At 34.9% G+C, this 18,474-nt stretch overlaps 3 protein-coding genes across 3 annotated transcripts; 2 read left to right on the plus strand and 1 right to left on the minus strand.

Annotated features, from left to right (window-relative positions):
* Position 1: 1 nt before the first annotated feature.
* On the plus strand, positions 2–4,988 carry LOC106158023 (uncharacterized). Its single transcript, XM_087010793.1, has 7 exons — positions 2–6; positions 885–1,159; positions 1,587–1,766; positions 1,987–2,577; positions 2,786–2,959; positions 3,187–3,851; positions 4,161–4,988. Exons 1-7 carry the CDS (start codon positions 2–4, stop codon positions 4,380–4,382), a joined length of 2,112 nt encoding a protein of 703 aa, XP_086866919.1. The 3' UTR covers positions 4,383–4,988.
* A 346-nt stretch (positions 4,989–5,334) lies between these two features.
* LOC106158028 (uncharacterized) lies at positions 5,335–9,236 on the plus strand. The gene is made up of 5 exons (XM_013533861.2): positions 5,335–5,531; positions 6,024–6,165; positions 6,678–6,723; positions 7,456–7,539; positions 8,250–9,236. The coding sequence occupies exons 1-5, from the start codon at positions 5,346–5,348 to the stop codon at positions 8,344–8,346; spliced, it is 555 nt and encodes a 184-aa protein (XP_013389315.2). The 5' UTR covers positions 5,335–5,345; the 3' UTR covers positions 8,347–9,236.
* Positions 9,237–9,700: 464 nt separating this feature from the next.
* Positions 9,701–18,386, minus strand: LOC106165229 (beta-catenin-like protein 1). Its single transcript, XM_013543343.2, has 16 exons — positions 18,194–18,386; positions 17,555–17,719; positions 17,074–17,180; positions 16,536–16,675; positions 16,235–16,332; positions 15,576–15,669; positions 15,114–15,205; positions 14,663–14,735; positions 14,375–14,433; positions 13,726–13,874; positions 13,188–13,366; positions 12,715–12,812; positions 12,310–12,390; positions 11,710–11,847; positions 11,214–11,286; positions 9,701–10,622 (listed from the first exon to the last, which is right to left on the minus strand). The coding sequence occupies exons 1-16, from the start codon at positions 18,221–18,223 to the stop codon at positions 10,534–10,536; spliced, it is 1,665 nt and encodes a 554-aa protein (XP_013398797.2). The 5' UTR covers positions 18,224–18,386; the 3' UTR covers positions 9,701–10,533.
* Positions 18,387–18,474: the final 88 nt, after the last annotated feature.

Genomic DNA, 18,474 nt, shown 5'->3' on the forward strand with positions numbered 1-18,474 from the left:
CATGGGGTGAGCTCGTAACCCAGAATTACCGTATGGGGAATATTTCTAGAAGCACTTACCACATGAACCATTTTACATAAGAGGTTATAACTATCCAAAGGACAGATTGGACAGATCCGTAAGAAAAGAAAAGTTTGACCCTCTGAGGCATTGCCCTGTATCATAAGAAAAAATATGAAAAATGGTTAAAATGGTTAAATGTTAAAAAGCATTAGTGAGGACCGCTCTTGGTAAAAAAACCTGAAAATTTTTTTTTTGGATTTGAAAGGGATTAGTAAAAGATAAGTAGCTTTGCAGCATATTTACACATAAAACTATTACTTTGAGGTTTGTCAAACACTTTAAGTATATCTTTTGAAGTTAATTAATTATATTTGAAATCCTACTCTTAAAACCGACCTCTTCTCTCATTGTGGGACAATGCATCGTTCAACAACGAAGCGTAACGTCGCGTAATCGGTACGTCATTTGAATAGTAATGTGACGTCATAAGTAATGTGACGACGACGCTTCCGTAGTTACAAAGTCAACATGGAAATGCGAAGATATATGTTTCCATTATGTCGATTTTACGGTTATTGATATTATTAATTCTCAGTTTTGCTTGTGTATTTATATTACACTTTCTCCAGAATAATGACAGGTACGTACAAATTCAATGTATAGACCGTCTTCTTAAGTTTAAGCAACAAAAGCAAACGGTGTAAATTTTCACGCTCGTAGACTGTCTTCACTTGCTCAGCACAAATTCTGAAAACTCTTCTTATAGACGTTTTTTTGTGTTTTTTCAAAATATTTCGTTGGAAATTCTTGTTCATAAGTAGATACCCAATTGTTTCTAATGTGTACATTAATGTTTATTATTCCATTATACTTACTCATAGGAACATCGAAGATCAAAACCTGGAGATTTACATTAACATATCGGTTCGAGCTACTGGGGACAGCAGTCCAGAAGAATTCGTAAGTCATAAGATACATCTTACAGAATTCGGACCGAGGGAGGGCCACCCATGGTTTACAAGAACAACAACGAGAAGGAGGAGCGGCGCCAGTAGACATCTCTTCAGCACTGACTTAAATGAAGAAATCGCTGGAAATGAACCACCTCCAACGAACCATGATGAAACAACCAAGACAGGAAACAAAACTAGTACTGGTGAGAGTCCCTTTTTTATTGAATTCGGCTTCAGACATGTTTGAATGAAGTTGATGTAGATTGAATTACAGTAAATAAATAAATAAATAAATAAATAAATAGCTTAGAGAAAAATGCCCAATCAGTGGTACATTGTATCAAACTTCCTGGTACTTTATCAAGCGAATGATCAAAGGAAAACTGTAAGGAAACAAGCTCTTGGTTAGAAATAAAGCGGGTTTGTGTTCGATTAGTACAAATGTCCATACTTTTTAAATGGATAGCTTATCTTTAAAAAAAAGAGTAGATTTCAAAGCACGCTTTAACGTGCAGAATCATAATGATGAGTGTGGCAACAGAGTTTTGATTGGACCGTGCCGCATATCAAAATTAACGCCGCCTTTATCCATCATTCTTTTGATTCATTAAAATGTCAAATATTTTTCAGACCGTGGGTGGAATGCCTCTTACTTCAAGTCTGTAGCTTTCTCAGCCTATCAGGACGCTGTTCAAAGCATCGCCGACGTTAAAGACAAGAGTCACAGTCACTTTGTTTTTTGGCAACACAGCCTTTATGCTCTTCTTAATAACTACTGCGACAAAGTTCAGGCAACATCAGCAGCAATAGGTGAGACAGTTGTGCCATATATGGATATCCTTAGCTACTACTATGTCAAACTGGTTAATTATCTTCTTCTTTCTGGCATTTTGAAAACGTGTTCAGTTGTTGAATAATGTCCATTTAGTGTCTTACATGTGTCTGCCATTAGATAGCATGCGATTTTGATGCATGCTCTATGTAAATGAATTTGATTGAACATTATACATCTCACTTTTTTTCATTTCAGTGCATGACATTGTAGAGGCCATTGAAGGCAGCAAGAAGTCTGCAGAAGAAGTCTTCAGGTCATTCAAGGACGGGCTTGTAGCACACATTGATAATGGCATCGCTCGAGTGCGCCTCTACTTCGTTCCTGAGTCTCCCGTGGAACGAAAGTGTAAAGGACATTCCAACTGGTACGCAAAGAGCGCCTGTACACTCTTGTTCCATGCTGCTGAATACCCTCCACAACTTGTCTCCACTCTGGCTGAAGGATACGACAGAATTTTTGAAATCACCAGAAGGCTCTTCGTGGGTGAGACGCACAAAGATAAGGTCTGCAAAGGCTACGACACCGTGCCGTTCCTTCGGAAAGTCTGTGAGACAGGATTTGATGTGGCGTCAAAGACAAACGAAATCCTAGAGAACGCCCAAGAGTTCCTCAGTAAATGTATTGCACAGCCAGCCTTGGACTTTACCCGGAAGGTCATCACATCTATAACAGACTGTGTATGGAAAGTTAAGGAGGGGTTTGCAAGAGCCTGTCACAATGGGATGAACCTGGGAAATAAAATTACAACTTACCTGTATCAGGGCTTGGACGTCGAAGCGGCTAAAGGTAGATACAACATACAAATTGAAATCACCCTGGTCCCATGCAATTCCCGTTTAAAATATCACCTTTTGAAGCACATCTACATTGCCAGAAATGTTTTCAATTTAACATGTTACAACACTTAATTATCTTCATTTCAAATATTGTTATTATAACAATAACGTTATTAGGCACAGATAGAAATCAAAACATTGCCCTCTTCTTTTTTCAGCACTTCTGTATTCTGTGTTGAAGAAGGTTGCGTACAAAGTCCATGACGTCTACGTACGTCTTCCCCGCTTCAATGGTGATCCCATACATGATGGGCTGGTGGTTGTAGCCTGGGTGGTGTGTGCCCTAGCCCAGGGGTTGGTGGTCTACTGGGCCAGGAGGAAGATCAGTCTAGGTACAATATCCAATGTTTAGGCTACTGTAGTAGCCCATGATGTATTCACACACGATTGATGACTATTCCGCGCTATTTGTATTGGTTTTTAAAAGCTTTTATATTGACTATTAATGCCGTATACACTGTTTGATAATCATAAAGCTATTTAGCCACAAATTAAAAGGTTAACTGGCATATTTTAACTGTACGTTTTGCAGCATTTATAAAGTATGTTGTCTTTCTAGATAACAACGTAAGAAAGGCCCGTCAAATGCGACTTCGTTTCTCCCATCCCACCTCATCAGAAGATTACTATGACAGGATTACGAGACTCGTTAGGGAGCAGGAGAAAGATGCAGAAAGCGGAGGTGCAGAATTACCCGATGAAACCGAGAGCTTTCAAAATGTAAATGTCACCCCTGCTGTTACTGACAACGATGACAAGGACGGGGCCAACCCAGTCGATGACCTAGGCAACGATTCCGGCGTGTGGGCAGACATGTCTTTAGGACGGATCGAGGAGGAGGAGGAGGAGGCGGCACCAACGGTATCAGCGCCCTCTTTGGCCCAAGAAGAACCAAAAGAAGTGAAAGAGGCGCAGTTTCACCTACCTCCAGAACCAGAGGCTAACGCACAACTGCTAGACCTGAAAGATGAATCCGCCCTGGAGAGCGAAGTGGTGCAGCCTGACGACACACATGATGAAGAACAAAACACTTCAGTAACAACTTATGGAGAGGAGCTAGAAAGCTCCACAGATGCAGCAAAGTACAGCGAAGGAGAGACGCAAAAGTTAGCTTCCTCTGCAGTTATCCATGACCCACAGGGCGAACCCGTACCAGATGCCGCATCTCAGATGGATATGAACAACAATGAAACAGAAAATGACGGCAGTGAACACCTCATTGAGGTAAGTTTTACGTTGTATTAGCTCGAATATATATAACTTTAAAAAGTTTCATTTTAGCTCGTCATTTCCTCATATAAAACGTTGATTGTTGATTATTACTGAAGAAGATAAAACACAATCTGCCTTTTACTGAAACATATATTTAATAGGTAATTTGTTTTATAAATGTTCTTTAGGCTTCACTTATTTTTCTGCCCCTAGCTATAATTAGTAATTAAGGTATGGAGAAGGCCCTACTCCCAATTTTTTTTTTTTTGAAAAAAAAAAAAAAAAAGAACCGGAAACTAATTCTAAATAAAATTGTTTTAGGAAATCAAGGAGTCCCTGCCGTCCAATGTCTCTGATGTCAACACGGATGAGACACGCGGAAAGACAGTCATCTCCGAGACATTAAACCAAACTGACAGACGTGACCTCCCGACTCCTCAGCCGACCGAGGCCAACCGCGGGGGCGGCGGTTGGTGGTCCAGAATCGGCCATGCCGCTTGGGTTGTGTTCAGATACATTTTAGAGCATCCAGAGCTTTTCTAATTTTTTTACTTCTCTTTCCATGAGAACATTTTGCTTCCTTACCGCTCTGGGTGTTCATCGAACAGTATTTCAAACTTCGAATTGTTTGTGGACATGATACACTTTATTTGTTTTATGAGCTTGAAAAAAATCATGCCAGAAATGATATTATGTTAAGAAAGAAGAAAAAAGAAATCACAATTACTCTCATTCAGTGGTATTTCATTTTTCTATTGGAATAACATCCATAATTTATCAATTTACCACAACCATATCTTAAAATCGGTAAAACTGTACATGTAGTTAAAAAGTCACACAGATATCTTACAGAGAATAACTATGCAGTTTACTGTTGTTTTAGTATATAAATATAATTATATGTCTAACGTTGTTTCTTGTGTTGATACTCAATCGCGGATCCAGAAAGTGTTAAAAAAAAAAAAAAAAAAAAAAAAAACGGGAAAGTTTCCGCCCCAAAATCTTTAGACAATCTAGTATTCTGCCTGTTCGCTTTGCAGGATAAATTCTTTCATCTTTGAAAGTCCTGGGTCCGCTAATAGGGCCTAAATAGCCTACTATTTTTATCCCCCCACCCCCCCTTTCTTTTCCACCTAAATTTACAAGTTAAATCCTCCTTTTCTGTCAGCAACATATATGGAGTTTTTAAAGTCAATGTTACATTTTGTAAAAAAAAAAAAAAAAAAAAAAAAAAAAAAAAAAAAAAAAAAAAACAGGTAAAGGATATTCTGCGTTAATTAAAGCCCGTACGTTTTGTTTCATATCGATGTGAAAGTGCTTGTTAACCTGTTGGAAATTTGCTTAAAACCTGTTGTTGCAAGCTTAATTTAATGCGGTTACACGACGTTAAGATATGTCATGTTTATGTATTTCACGGAAGCTTCAGAAAAATTAACGTTAATGTTTATGCGTTATTATATGGTAATTTTATCGATTTTGTCCTGTCTTGATTTGCATCTCAGTCACATGATCAATATAAACAACATGGCGACCAGAAGCGAGACACAGCAACTTCGGAACAGGCGAAGTTCAAAGGATGCTTTATGGACACCTTCCCCTAATGATGAATGGGACCCTAATCTGCCGTATGGAGGTAAAGTCTACCTTGCGCGGAAGAAAAAGCCGGATCCGTTACACGTCAGACTGTTTGAGGTAAGTGCAGAGAAGTTGTTGACAAGTGCGCTTCACAATCACATGCAGTCTGTTATTGAAGCCGTGTATTCTAGGCTTCTAGCCTTACCAACCTTTATCAGGGGCTTAACAAAACTTAGAGCAATATGGGAAGGGCACACAGTAAGATGAAATGTCGGTGTTGCAAATAGGTCTATAGTTCTACTATTCATTTTAAATGACGTGTCATTATCTGATGCCATCGGTTAATTACTTTCTAGACCTTTTATTGATTATTATTCCAGGGTAAAGAAAACTCGATACTGCATCGTTTGGCATGAATAATTAAAGGCTTAAGATTGATCACAGTATTGCATGTTAATATAGCCACTTTTTAATGCAGCTGAAACTTTTTTTTTCTTCAGACATATATTACCAGGCACTGATTCAGTTTGCTGGGATGGTTTATTTCAAATTATTTCACCTTGTATACTTTGATTCATCCAAAGTAAATTTTATTTCCATATTTTCTAGGGATTCATCATTCTCCTGGTGTTTGCGTTCTGTCTCTATGCATACTACTACTTTGATAACCTCCATTTCCATGTGATTCACGGGTACGCTCACCTTGGCTATGAGCACGCACAACACTTGGTGGGACAGAGATATCTCTATGGTAAGACTAGTCTTTTATATGTGGTGTTTATATTGTTGTTGACATTTCAGTGAGGGAATAAATGTATTTCCTGGAAGTTTGTGGGTGAACTTCTGTGATTATCATATCTATTAGGAATTAATGTAAATGTTTTCATTTGATTTTGCAAGGTCAGTTTTCCTTGATTTCACTATCAAAAATAATTATTTTATGTATTTACAACTTATTATGACTTAGATCTACAATCCTAAAAATTCATTGTATAAAACAATATTTGCAGGTTTTCATGTTATATTCATATTATTTCTATTAGAAATAAATATTACACTCTTTGCATTTTGATATTATAATATAGCTTATTAAGACTTACAATCTTTAGAATTTATTGTATAAAATATGTGTGCTGTTTTCATGTTATATAAATATTGTTTCTATTAAAAATAAATGTTACACACTTTGCGTTTCGAGACTACTTTTTTCTTCGCTTTCTCTGTCGGAAGTGGTAATTTCACTGATTACTTTTAAAATTCCAGGTCATGGTGTTGAAAAACATGAAGGCAAAGCAATGGAATGGTTTAAGTAAGCATTACAAATTGATTGATTATTGTAACTTGTGCTGTCAGGGAACTCTCACAATTACCACTCCAGCAGTCAACTTCTACATATATGTACCACTGCTCTCGCAATTGTTTTATGTTGGTTTAAAAGTACTGAAATATTAAGTCACAATTTGCAGCAATTTTTGTTAATTCTATTTATGTAAATGCTTTAGTAAAATGAGATGTAATTTAAAAAAAAAGGTAACTTTCTTTTTGCCCCCTCCGACTGAACAATTATATTGACATACTCAGTTGTGCCTAATAACATGTCATACTTTATACGACCATTATCTGAGAACAGTAAAATATTTTAGTTAAACAAAGAGAAATTGATGTGATGGCCAGTTTCCCAATGCTGGTTCATTTTCTGACCTACTGCACTCACCAGGTTATCAGTACTTCATAGTGGAAGTCATAGTCAAACTATAGTCAACAAAATGAGAGCCAGCAGAGTAGAAGGCTCGTACCTGTAGTTTTATACCTTGAGTAGTGCCAGTGATCAGTAGTCACTGTATTTTCTATTTCCATTTGTCAGCTCCCAACATTACTTTGTTTTCTATTTATGATTTAATATTGTATTTAATTGTATTTCAATACTATTCCTTTTATCAAGAACAGTATTTATCAGGATCCAGTAAATGTGAAAATTTAAAATAACCTTTTAGAACTCAATAAATTATTATTATTATTATTATTATTATTATTATTTTAGAAAAGCAGCAGATCAGGGACATCCTCATGCCTCCTACAATCTGGCAGTGGGCCACCTGAATGGGTTACACACATTACCCAGAGGGTAAGTTTGTGGTGATTGCTCTCCAAATTTGAACAAAATGGCAATAGACCTTGAGTAGACTGACATAAAGACACTCACCTATGGTATACTGAATCTGGAATTCTCAGTATTATTTAACAACCATCAAACAAATGCAGCAGTGTCCAGTTTCATCAATACTGGATAGCACTATCCATTGGATAAAATTGTTATCATCTGGAGAATTATCCGGTGGGTGAGGTAATATTTACTAAACACTACATACTTTTTTTCTGTCTCTGATATTGCTTTCCAGTTGTTAAAAAAAGGCTACTATCCTCAGGATAACTTTCCAGAGGAGAGCAATTTTATCTGAAGGATATGTAGTGTTATCCATATGATAGCATTATCCCGTATTGATGAAACTGGGCCCTGGACAGTTATCTTGTGGATAAAGTTATGTTTCCTAAATGCTAGACAAATATTTTTGTTTTCGATGTTGCTATCCAGTGGTTAAAAATGGCTGCCTTCTTCAGGACAACTTTCCATAGGATAACAATTTTATACAGTGGACAGCATTATCCATAGGATAGCACTATCCAGTGTTGATGAAACTGGGCCCAGTATAATAGACTTATTGTATAATGGTCAGAAATAGCAAGTCTCAAAATGTGCATTATTTGTCAGGGAAACGTATATTTATTATATTACTCTTTTGATTCCTGCAATCTGATGTCTTTATTCAATTCCAGTGAGGCCCACAGACTGGTCCAGCATGCAGCACAGAAAGGCGTCCCTGAGGCCCACCACGTCCTCAGCAATATATGCTCCAAGGGAGGGTGTGAATAAGTATCAGCAGGCATTAAACAGAGGTCAGAGGGCTTAAATGGAGAACAAGGAACTTATGTTAATAGAGATCTGAATTGAAAAAGCATTACTAGAATTGTGTAACCAATTACAACTCTGCCAGTTGCAATATTACTGAAAATGAAAAACATTTCAATTAAATCTTTGGATAATTTTTCCTATTGGCATTGACTGAGATTATCCATCAGAATCCAACCATCTTTGTACTTAAATCCATCGCGGAATCTAGCTTTTCAAATGATTACAAATAACTTTGGGCAAAAGTCGACCAGTAATGAAAAATGCAATTTCTTAGATCTGGGATGATTAATGTAAAATATTGGCATGTTTGTACTTATCATGCACAAATCTCAAACTTGTCACCTGCTCCAATATTTTTTTAGGACTCATTGACATTCTGTACTTGATATACTCAAATATACATGATCAGTTCAGCTCAAATGGGGAAAAACATGACAGGGTTGTATACAACCTGCCACACTCTCATTACATTTGTTCATGTGTTTATTACCACTCATTCAAGGAAAGTGTAATATTTGGTGTTGTTTTTTTTAAACAAATCTTCAGTTTTAAGCTTGCGTCCAAATCTCCCTATGTGTTAAGAGAGAACAGAGTTGTTTGCAAATGTTTGTTTTGGTGCAGTTTTAAAGATTGTATCATTTTGATAACTGCTATTCTACAGTAGACCTTACATACATTGTATTAATTGGGACCAACTATTATTGTCCATAATATGCAGTCTGATTTTACATGCATACTGTTCTGTCATAAGACAGGGGCAGAACATTATAATAGGGGAGTGTCTGGTTGATGTGTGGCCATTACAATAATATTATGCAAGATCTGCTGTTACATGGATTTAATTTTATCAACTGGTAGCATTTATTATTTAATTAAAGTGTTGTTTAAGGATTTCAATAATTGTTAACCTCATAAGAATGTTTATTTTGTGGAATTTATACTAGTCTGTCCATCTCATGGATAAAGAAAAGAATCTCATTTTTGTTTGTGGGTTAGTGCAAGTTTAACATGTTTTATGTTTATTGTATTACTAATAAGATGATTGTGCATTTTATTTAAGGTATTTTATAAGATCTTTTTTTGTAATACTCACATTCCGTCCGACTTGCATGAAAAGTACCCCAAGTTGCAGAGGTTACTAAGGGTTGTGAAAAAGAGAACCAAAGAAACTGCAAAAGGCTGCTGAAATTCTCCACTCCGTTATTGCATCTTTGCTTCATCGTACTGTGTTAAATAATTACACTTTATTTTTGTTTATCAATAACTGTAAATCAATCAGTGTGCATATTGTCAAGTCAGGCAAGAAATAAATGTGTTCACTGTATAAAAATTGAATTTATTGACATTTTTACATTCCACTCTTAGCAGAATTACCAAAGCTTAATTGGTATTTTTCTGAACTTTCTTTTGTTTTTCTCTGTAGGAATACACGTTGTTCCATAGACAGCTTACTATGCAATTTATCCATTTTTTTTTTTTTTTTTTTTTTTTTTGAAGGAAGATTCTTTTTCATTAAAAATTAATGGTTACGTAATTCAGTATCTCCGCCCATAATTATGAGAAGCACATCATGCAATGCTCAAGTCTGATATCTTTCTCCCTCCCTGTCCAAAAAATCCAATAGAAAAGTTCAATAAGTATTCTATAGTATAATGGATAGTATACATTAGAGTATAATGTATTCAGCCTTTTCGTCCTTGATATGTGGCATAACAGCTCAGAACCTATCAAGACTGAAAATGAAATGTTCAGGATCTGACAGGAAATTCTCAGTGAAGGCCATACCACAGGCTAAGTTAACTGCAGTAGGAGGGGCTGTCTCTATTGATCCACTACCTGTCAGGCTTTGTCATCTGGACACAGTACACCATGGACTACACTTTCTAACCATAGGAGCCATTCCCATCCCTATGCTGGCTCACTGACACTATTATTAGACGCAATTTATTTCCAGCATACTGTGATTTTGCTATCCTTTCCTAACATTTGGAATTTACCTTGTTCTTGACAATACCAATCAATGCAAGACAGTCATGCCTGTACTTCATGTTATATTCTTTGTCATCAACGACATTACCTTTCACATATATAATCCCCTTCACTTATGTTGAAATTCACATATCCTCTTTACATGTTGTTTTCTTCCCTTCAAAATTTGCTGACCAGATCGAGAATTTTGGACTGCTCTGCTTCTTTGGCTTCAGGATTCTTTGCATCCCCAATGTTTCCCGCATACTCTAAAATGTCAAAATAAGGAGCTTTAAAAATCTCCTTTTAGACTACATAAGAGTCAAAATTTATCAAATTTATTTTTCCAATGAACTGTTTGTCCACTATATCTTATAAAAAGTTTGAACTGATTTGACATTCAACTGCTATGAAGTAATTTTTTTGATAAATGAAACTTTCATCCAATCATTACATGAAATCTTACAGATGAAATGTTTTCTTTTTTATTTCATCCTAAAGACACACAATTAGTGCTCAACTTACAAAAAAAAAAAAAAAATTATATATATATATACTTCCGAAATGTCAACACCATTTCCTTAATCACTAAGGCATACCATATCTAAGATTGTTCACAAAGTATGCCCTGACTTCAAGTTCCCCAAGTTTTTACTTCTCAGTAATGGAGATGGAAACAATGGAATATCATCTGGACCATGATGGTAAATTTATAAGTCAAAATGGGTACGTGGATTGTGAATGGATATTCTTTGATTTTCCAGTGACACATGAGTGAGGGGAAAAGGGTTGAAAAATAATTATTTGAATATGTATGTGCCTAATGCCCTTCACATGCTTATAATATATGATGGTCTTACCCCTCATAACACTCTTAATGGTCTTCACTGATCCTCCTCGTAAGTTCAATATCTGCATGACACGCTGCTTTACCTGAGAATAAAGAGGCATCTCTGTGAAAAAAGTTAGAAAACCTCCCAGTTGAAATATAGCAATGACAACTAAAATCCCCACGATTATGATCAAACAAACTCTAAAAATCAAAATTTTCTAGTATGTCAAATCTACTAGTCAGCTGCTCTGGACTGGTGGCTAATGAATGCGTACACCTACAGATGACACTCCAGTATCACATATCTCACACTTACAGATGACACTCCCATAACACATATCTCACACTTACAGATGACACTCCCATAACACATATCTCACATTTACAGATGACACTCCCATAACACATATCTAACACTTACAGATGGCACTCCCATAACACATCTCACACTTACAGATGGCACTCCCATAACACTTATCTCACACTTACAGATGGCACTCCAGTAACACATATCTCACACTTACAGATGGCACTCCAGTAACACATATCTCCAGCATGATAAAATCAACCAGTTGCAGTGTAAAGAGGCCAGCATCCAGACGTCTGAGGTAAAACTGATCCTCCATATCATCATCAATATCACCACCAAAGAATTTCAGGTCCTTTAAAACAGACAAAGAGATTTGAATGACATAGTGTTATATCTGATATAAATTGATTTTCTTTTGTGTACATCCTACCTTTCTATATTTTCTCTCATTTTCATTTCATTCCTCCACTGTGTGTTTATAATTAACAATTCAGTAAGAAATAAACTAATCATATAGAGGTTTTGTTTGCAAATTTAACAATGAAATATCACATCGTGAAAATCTGTAGATATCTTTATTTTCTCATAAAAAATATTCAAACAGTGCCTAAAAGCAATTTGGAATGAATTAATGAGCAATATTCATTGTTTTTAAAGTATAAATACTTATTTAGTATTCATTTCAATAACATAAGAATTAGGAAAATGAGCATTTTAGGATATTTCCTACAATTAGACCCAATATTTGATATTAGTGTTACAGTAGTTAACCTTTTCACCTAAGTAAAAAGATATAGTCATAAAACAAACTCACATTTTTCTCTTTCTCAATCTGCAGGTCCACTTGCCGTACTTTTTCCAGGTACTTAAAGTGGAGTTCCATTAATCTATCAACCTGGGAGAAAAAAATAAATTCTGTAAATAACAATAACTGCATAACAAGCAAAATAAAAATTAATGAATAAATAAATTAAATTCACAATAAACTATGCTACCAATAAATACAATAATTTCTCTAACTGCTAAAGATAATCAAATTTGTGTAGAGAAAACAAATTTAAAACATTTGGTCATATTTCATCCAGTCATTGCCACTGTGATAACAGGAATTCTTTAGGTCACAACAAAAATCTAATCGCATGATCCCAGCAAAAAACCAGTAACTTCTCAATTTCCATGACACCTTCAAAGATGAAATATTTGATAGTATTATATTTACTTTTTCATGGTCATTTTCTGTAAATTTGTTGAGCAGCCTCTGGCGCTGGGTTCCGGTGCAGTTCTTTAGTAAGGAGCCAATGATGGAACAGATGTGTTCTGAAAAATGACATAACTGTTGCTGTCAGACAGATTTATAAAAAAAAAAAAAATACACACACACACACACACACACACACTTCTGGCACGTATATCAAACTTGCTTTACAAAAACTTTGACATCTTCTCTCTCTGGTATAACTAATCAACCACAGTTATTTCATTTGAAAATCAATTTTGTTTGATTTTTGTGCATGCTATAAATACTGAAGAAATGGACCTCTGGGAATTTTTGTCATCCATCAAAAAAAAACTTACATTAGTGGATGATGTGAAAGGCTGACTACTAAATACCTTAGTCAATGGTTTATAATTGAATTTTGATAGCAAAATAAGTCAAGTACAACTCCTCAGACATAAAGCTCCAAGACTCACCTTCTAATTCCTCGGGTCCCGGGCCTCTCTTGTTTGCCTTTGGAGTCTTCATGAAAACTGGGAAAACACTCCTCAGTCCTAGAATATCTATAAATTTTTGGCAGTTGTCCACCCCTTCCTGCCCTGTCATGGCATGATCTAGGACCTTAATGGCACTGTTTCTGGACATTTTCTTCTCTCTGGGGATAAAGAGTTAGCTCAATATCAAACTTACTAAAGCTGACTCTGCAATTCTGTATTTATCAGCATTTAAGAGCAACTAGTCAACAATAAATGTGGTTCACAAAACCAAAATGTAGTACTGTGATCAATAACTGTCAATAAATATCGTTGTAAAAACAGTCACATCTGCTCTAGAGGCTTTAATTTACTTCAAACAATGTAAAAATAACTTAAGTGCCCTTTAAAATTCTTTATAAAGCATAACTTGTTCAACTAAAATTCTTCATTCTTTACTAAGACTGATTCTCTATTTTTAATTTGGCAATTTTTGAAATTGGTCAAAAAAAAAAAAAAAAAAACCTTTAGCAGGACTCACCTTAACATGAGGTTCATCAGCTGCAGTCCTTCACCTTTGAGAAACCTGTCCCTATTGGAGGGCAGCATGAGAGCCGCACACAGACTGTTGAAGAGGTTTTCCATGTACTCTCCCTCCTCTCCACTGCTTGGATCATGCCTTTTGTAAACCTGTACACACAGATAGTAGTTACTGAAGAGTTTCTAGGTGAGGTTATGTTTATATATTTTTCCTTTTATAACCTCTTACCTGATTTTAAAACAATTCCAGGAAGATGAGTTTAGATCCTCATCTCCCAGCTGTACTTTCAGAAATAGAATAAATAGAATAAATATTAAAATAGTAAGAATATCTTATTGAAGGTTAACAGCAACCATTATTATTAGCAGAATTATTTAAAACCACTGTAATTTATTAAATGTAGAATATTTATTTTGTAATTAGTAATTTTTTTATATGTCCAAATTTCATTTTTTACTTGCCATAAAGGAAAACTAAAACTATAAGCTTTGTGCGAGTTGGAAAAAACTAAGTCAATTGTGACTACTAATTTTAACTAAATTTTGTGACTTGCTGTCATAATTTTACAATTATTCAAAATGGCACAAGGGTATGCACAAATTAACTATCCAAGTTATAAAAATAATCCTGGACATTTCTTTAAATTTACCGCTAACTGCTGAAGTAAAACATCAATGCCATCCATCTCTCCTAAAAGTTCCTGATTTTCTGAAAAAGGAAAAAAATATGCAGATTAGTCCATTTACTTTTTATTTACAGTCCAAAATATACTCCTTTAAACATTTCAGTTTTTATCAAAAACTAAAACCCATCTCATTACTTTTAACTCTTTCTATTACACTGATTTGAAGAAAGTATAACAGTTTATTTTTTCCTGTTATATATATATATATATATATATATATAATTTTTTTTGTCTTCATAACATTATACTCACCATCATGATTCTGTAAAAGAATAGCTAAAATCTCACTGCAGTATAATTTATTGCCTTCAAATGGAATTTTTGCCTGAAAGAAAAAAACAGCTTTTTTTTTTCAACTACATCTTAATGTTATAAAACATCAACTTTTTTAATGTCATTCTGTAATGAAATTTGGCCTTTATCCAAGAAACAACAAAAGACTGCTAGTTTCTATTTCTTTTATAAAAGAAAAATAATTCACAAATTCAAGTTTCTGGGTAAAAATTGAATAGCAAAAATATGTCTATATCTGAACTCTTCCATCATTTCTTCTGTCTAACTTTTAACTCCACATAATATTTTGAGAGATTAGCTGAAGATATTTACTTTCATGTCCCACCCAACTTTGATAGGAGTGTCTGAAGAATATTTTACATTCTGTCAGTGTCTGTTAAAAAATGAAAAAGTATTACACTGACCCTACCTTTAATCTTTTTAATAACCATTGCATCAGTCCTTGCTTAGCGGCATCAGGACACACCTCTGGCCTGAACTCTGTGATATTTTCTATAATTCCTTCATAATAATAGATGGAAATATACACTTCAAGTTAATAATCAAAAGCCAAATTACTGGCATCCAAAATAATGTTAAATAATACAGACTACTGAGACTAGTATATTAATATAGAAATCATGCACATAATGTTAAGCCAATATGTTGTCCAATGTAAATAGCACAGAAATTGGTTCAAAGAACTACTTCTAATAATGTAGTTTAAATTAGAGAAAGTGACTCACTTTTGAAATTTGAAACTTTTGAGACAAAATTATTCATCACTTGTACCCACAGATAGTTTACAACTGTTACAGTTACTATCTCTGTTTAATCACACCCAGCAGCACTGTTATTTAAAAATAAAACATTTTCTTTTGTTAACACCTACCTAATGTATTGTGTACACCCTCAGATTCTTCTTTATTTGATTCATCTAACCTTTCCAGATTTTGAACTAATACTGCAACAATTTGTCCTTCAAGCTGAAAGTGTCACAACAGTAATATTATATAATAAGTTCACTAAAAAAACTGTAAATCTTAAACTTTTAACCTTTTTCAATATTAATCAGTCTGAATCAATCACAAATTAAATATTCTAAAAATAATGAATCAAACATCTGACCTTATTTTGTTCAAAATAAGTGAAAAATGACCATAACATGAAAATTTTGAAAATAAATTAACAAACAATCCAAAGCACATTCATGTATATTTTGTACTTAGTTGCCCAAATTTTTTCAGCCATTGGTGAAAATTATCATGGGTAAGCTGTGCTCACATCAGGAATAACTTAGACTTAAACTTTGTTAACAGTAGTTGCAAAAGAGACTTCACCGCCTACACAATTTGGGGCACAATTTGGGGCGGATTTAATTAAGCTGTTGTTAGTTGTAAAATGCCTATTATTTTTTCATTTGCTGAAGATACTTTACCAGTAATCTGAAACACAGAATCCACACCAGCAGTCATAAAATAGACCCCTGGTTGTGGCAAATGGACCATTTTCGATCCAAATTTGCCCCTGTGTGAACACATCCATACTTACCAGGGCATCAACTAAAGCTTCGGCACCCTCCTCACTTTCATTTAATGTGTCGACGTCTGTGAGTTCCTGGAGAAGATCTACCACTGCTATGCTTATATCTGCAAGAATAATGAGGTACATAACAAAATATGTTCATCACTAGCTAAACCTGAACAAAAATCACTCCATATCATAAAACTTTGGTTTGTTACTAAAATGGGGCAATGGTGTTTCGAAAAAGAATATAGTATTCTCTTCCTGCTACTGACATCTGTTCATATATACATATAAATTAATAAATATGTTTACTGTGATTTTCTACCTGTATTTTCATGTGAAAGTAGCTGTAGTAGTGACTGGATAGCATTCATTTCTACTAAGATGTAGTACAAGTCTGGGGCGGTGGCTATTACATGCATCTCATGAATCATGTCATTCATCTCGAGTTCCGACTCCATAAACCTGAAATTAATGCAGGCATTAAATGTAATTAGCAAATATGTAACAAAATAATAAAGCAATTAATATTTTTAGAAATTACACGTGATGCATAACTGTGACATAAATTTTATCTGGCATAATGTGCTGCATTGATACTGATGGTCCTGATACTTCTAAGCATACAAGCTATTGTCTCTTTCTTCCAAACTGAACTAGAATATATATTTTACTTCAATACAGAATATGATGAAAACTGCAAGTTAAAACTGCTGGCATCCTGCTTAAAGTATGAAAATTACATGCCTCTTCAGATGTTACTAAAAATTCATAATTTAAAGATTAAAGCTATTTTGACATCTATTTATCATCATTTTAAAAACATTGCTTTCTTTTGCCCACTTCTGTCACCAGAGTCTTACTTTTCAGGAAGATCTGGGAACTTTATTCTCATCTCCTGGTTCTTGTAGGCTTTCTTCTCAAACTGTAGAATCATCTTCTTCAAAGTTGTCTCATCCATGGGAGGGGCCTGCAACAAAAAATGTACATAATTACATAAGGATAAATATGAAGAGTAAGTTCAAATCACATGCCATATTTACTGTCAAATTTCAAGCCCACTTTTTTAAAATCACTGTATCTTTACAGGATTTCTTATACTTTCAGTAACTGACAAAAACAGTATTACTTTCCTACATCCAACTCACTTAACAGAACTGATAAATTTTCTGTTCCAATATTACTTTCAAGGAACTTCTTTGGAAATTTTAACTTCTAGTTCCTAATCTTACATGTAGTGCTGGAGTGCATTTATAATTTAACCAAAAAACTCCAAATTTATTTACAAACAAACTAAAATGACTGTTCTGCATGTTGACAATTTTTCATTAAAGAATAATCTACCTCTGGTTCCTCTTCGACCATCTTCAGAATTTTTTCTCGCTCATCTTCTGAAATTCTTGGCGTTGATTGGTTGGTTATCACAGGCTGTTTTTTTCTCGACTTCGTTCTTCCTCGATCTTCATCCTCATTTTTACGTTTCAGAGTACCCAGCGCAGGTTTTTCTGGCTGCATTTACCAAAGATATAAATTTCAGATTTGTGTATCTTTTTCCTGATTTATATACTGTTCACACAAAATGACAAATGTTGTTAAGTATACAATGGATTTTTATGTAGGGAATACACTTTTAGTCAATATTCAAAATATGAATCATAATAAACAAACATCAAAATGACTACCAATAAATTTCCCCCAAAGTCGCTAAAGAAAAAGGATGAGAAAAGGAACAGAGAATGATCTTAAAATTTATTACGGGGGCATAAACATGACACTTGCAGCATTTGGCTACCCCCCCCCCCCCCCCCCTCCCACAACAGGTCGGGGTTTAGTGTATTTCTAGTTGCTAAGTGGCAAAGTAGGCAAAAATAAAACAGCTGTCGAAAATTGAAGCAAATATAGACAGTCACTGGCATTAATGAAAAGTTTCAAAGACATGGAAGATATCAGTGGGTCGGAATCACTGCGAACAGGCCACACTACCTGAAAGGACAAAAGCTCGCCGACGTCCATGTTGGATTTCGCGCTCAATTCACCCTTTTGCGCATTATTTTGCGCATGGCAATAAAAATACTAAACTCCTATGGATTTGTGTATATTTGGGTATCTGTGGACAGTCTGTGGATTTTTTTAGTTGGCAGAGGATGTGGGGGTGCAGTATGAAAGAACGTGGTAGTAAATCCTCATTGATAAATTGAAATATTCCTCCTCGGCTAAATCCGCTCTTCTTCGAGAACTTTCGTGTCAATGATCACATGCAGTCT

Source organism: Lingula anatina, chromosome 4 (assembly GCF_051362555.1).
Source record: "Lingula anatina isolate TDL-2025a chromosome 4, LinAna3.0, whole genome shotgun sequence".
NCBI classification, from domain to species: Eukaryota; Metazoa; Brachiopoda; class Lingulata; order Lingulida; family Lingulidae; genus Lingula; species Lingula anatina.

What these genes read in the sequence shown, in the direction of transcription:
- LOC106158023 (XM_087010793.1), top strand. An exon ending in AGGAAACAAAACTAGTACTG is followed by an intron (nt 1,160 to 1,586) that starts GTGAGAGTCCCT and finishes AATATTTTTCAG; the next exon opens with ACCGTGGGTGGAATGCCTCT. An exon ending in GGCAACATCAGCAGCAATAG is followed by an intron (nt 1,767 to 1,986) that starts GTGAGACAGTTG and finishes TTTTCATTTCAG; the next exon opens with TGCATGACATTGTAGAGGCC.
- LOC106158028 (XM_013533861.2), top strand. Translation starts at nt 5,346, where the DNA reads ATGATCAATATAAACAACATGGCGACCAGAAGCGAGACACAGCAACTT. An exon ending in TACACGTCAGACTGTTTGAG is followed by an intron (nt 5,532 to 6,023) that starts GTAAGTGCAGAG and finishes CATATTTTCTAG; the next exon opens with GGATTCATCATTCTCCTGGT. An exon ending in TTACACACATTACCCAGAGG is followed by an intron (nt 7,540 to 8,249) that starts GTAAGTTTGTGG and finishes ATTCAATTCCAG; the next exon opens with TGAGGCCCACAGACTGGTCC.
- LOC106165229 (XM_013543343.2), bottom strand. Translation starts at nt 18,223, where the DNA reads ATGGACGTCGGCGAGCTTTTGTCCTTTCAG. An exon ending in TCTTTTACAGAATCATGATG is followed by an intron (nt 14,434 to 14,662) that starts GTGAGTATAATG and finishes TTCCTTTTTCAG; the next exon opens with AAAATCAGGAACTTTTAGGA. An exon ending in CAGAAAATGACCATGAAAAA is followed by an intron (nt 12,391 to 12,714) that starts GTAAATATAATA and finishes TTTTTCTCCCAG; the next exon opens with GTTGATAGATTAATGGAACT.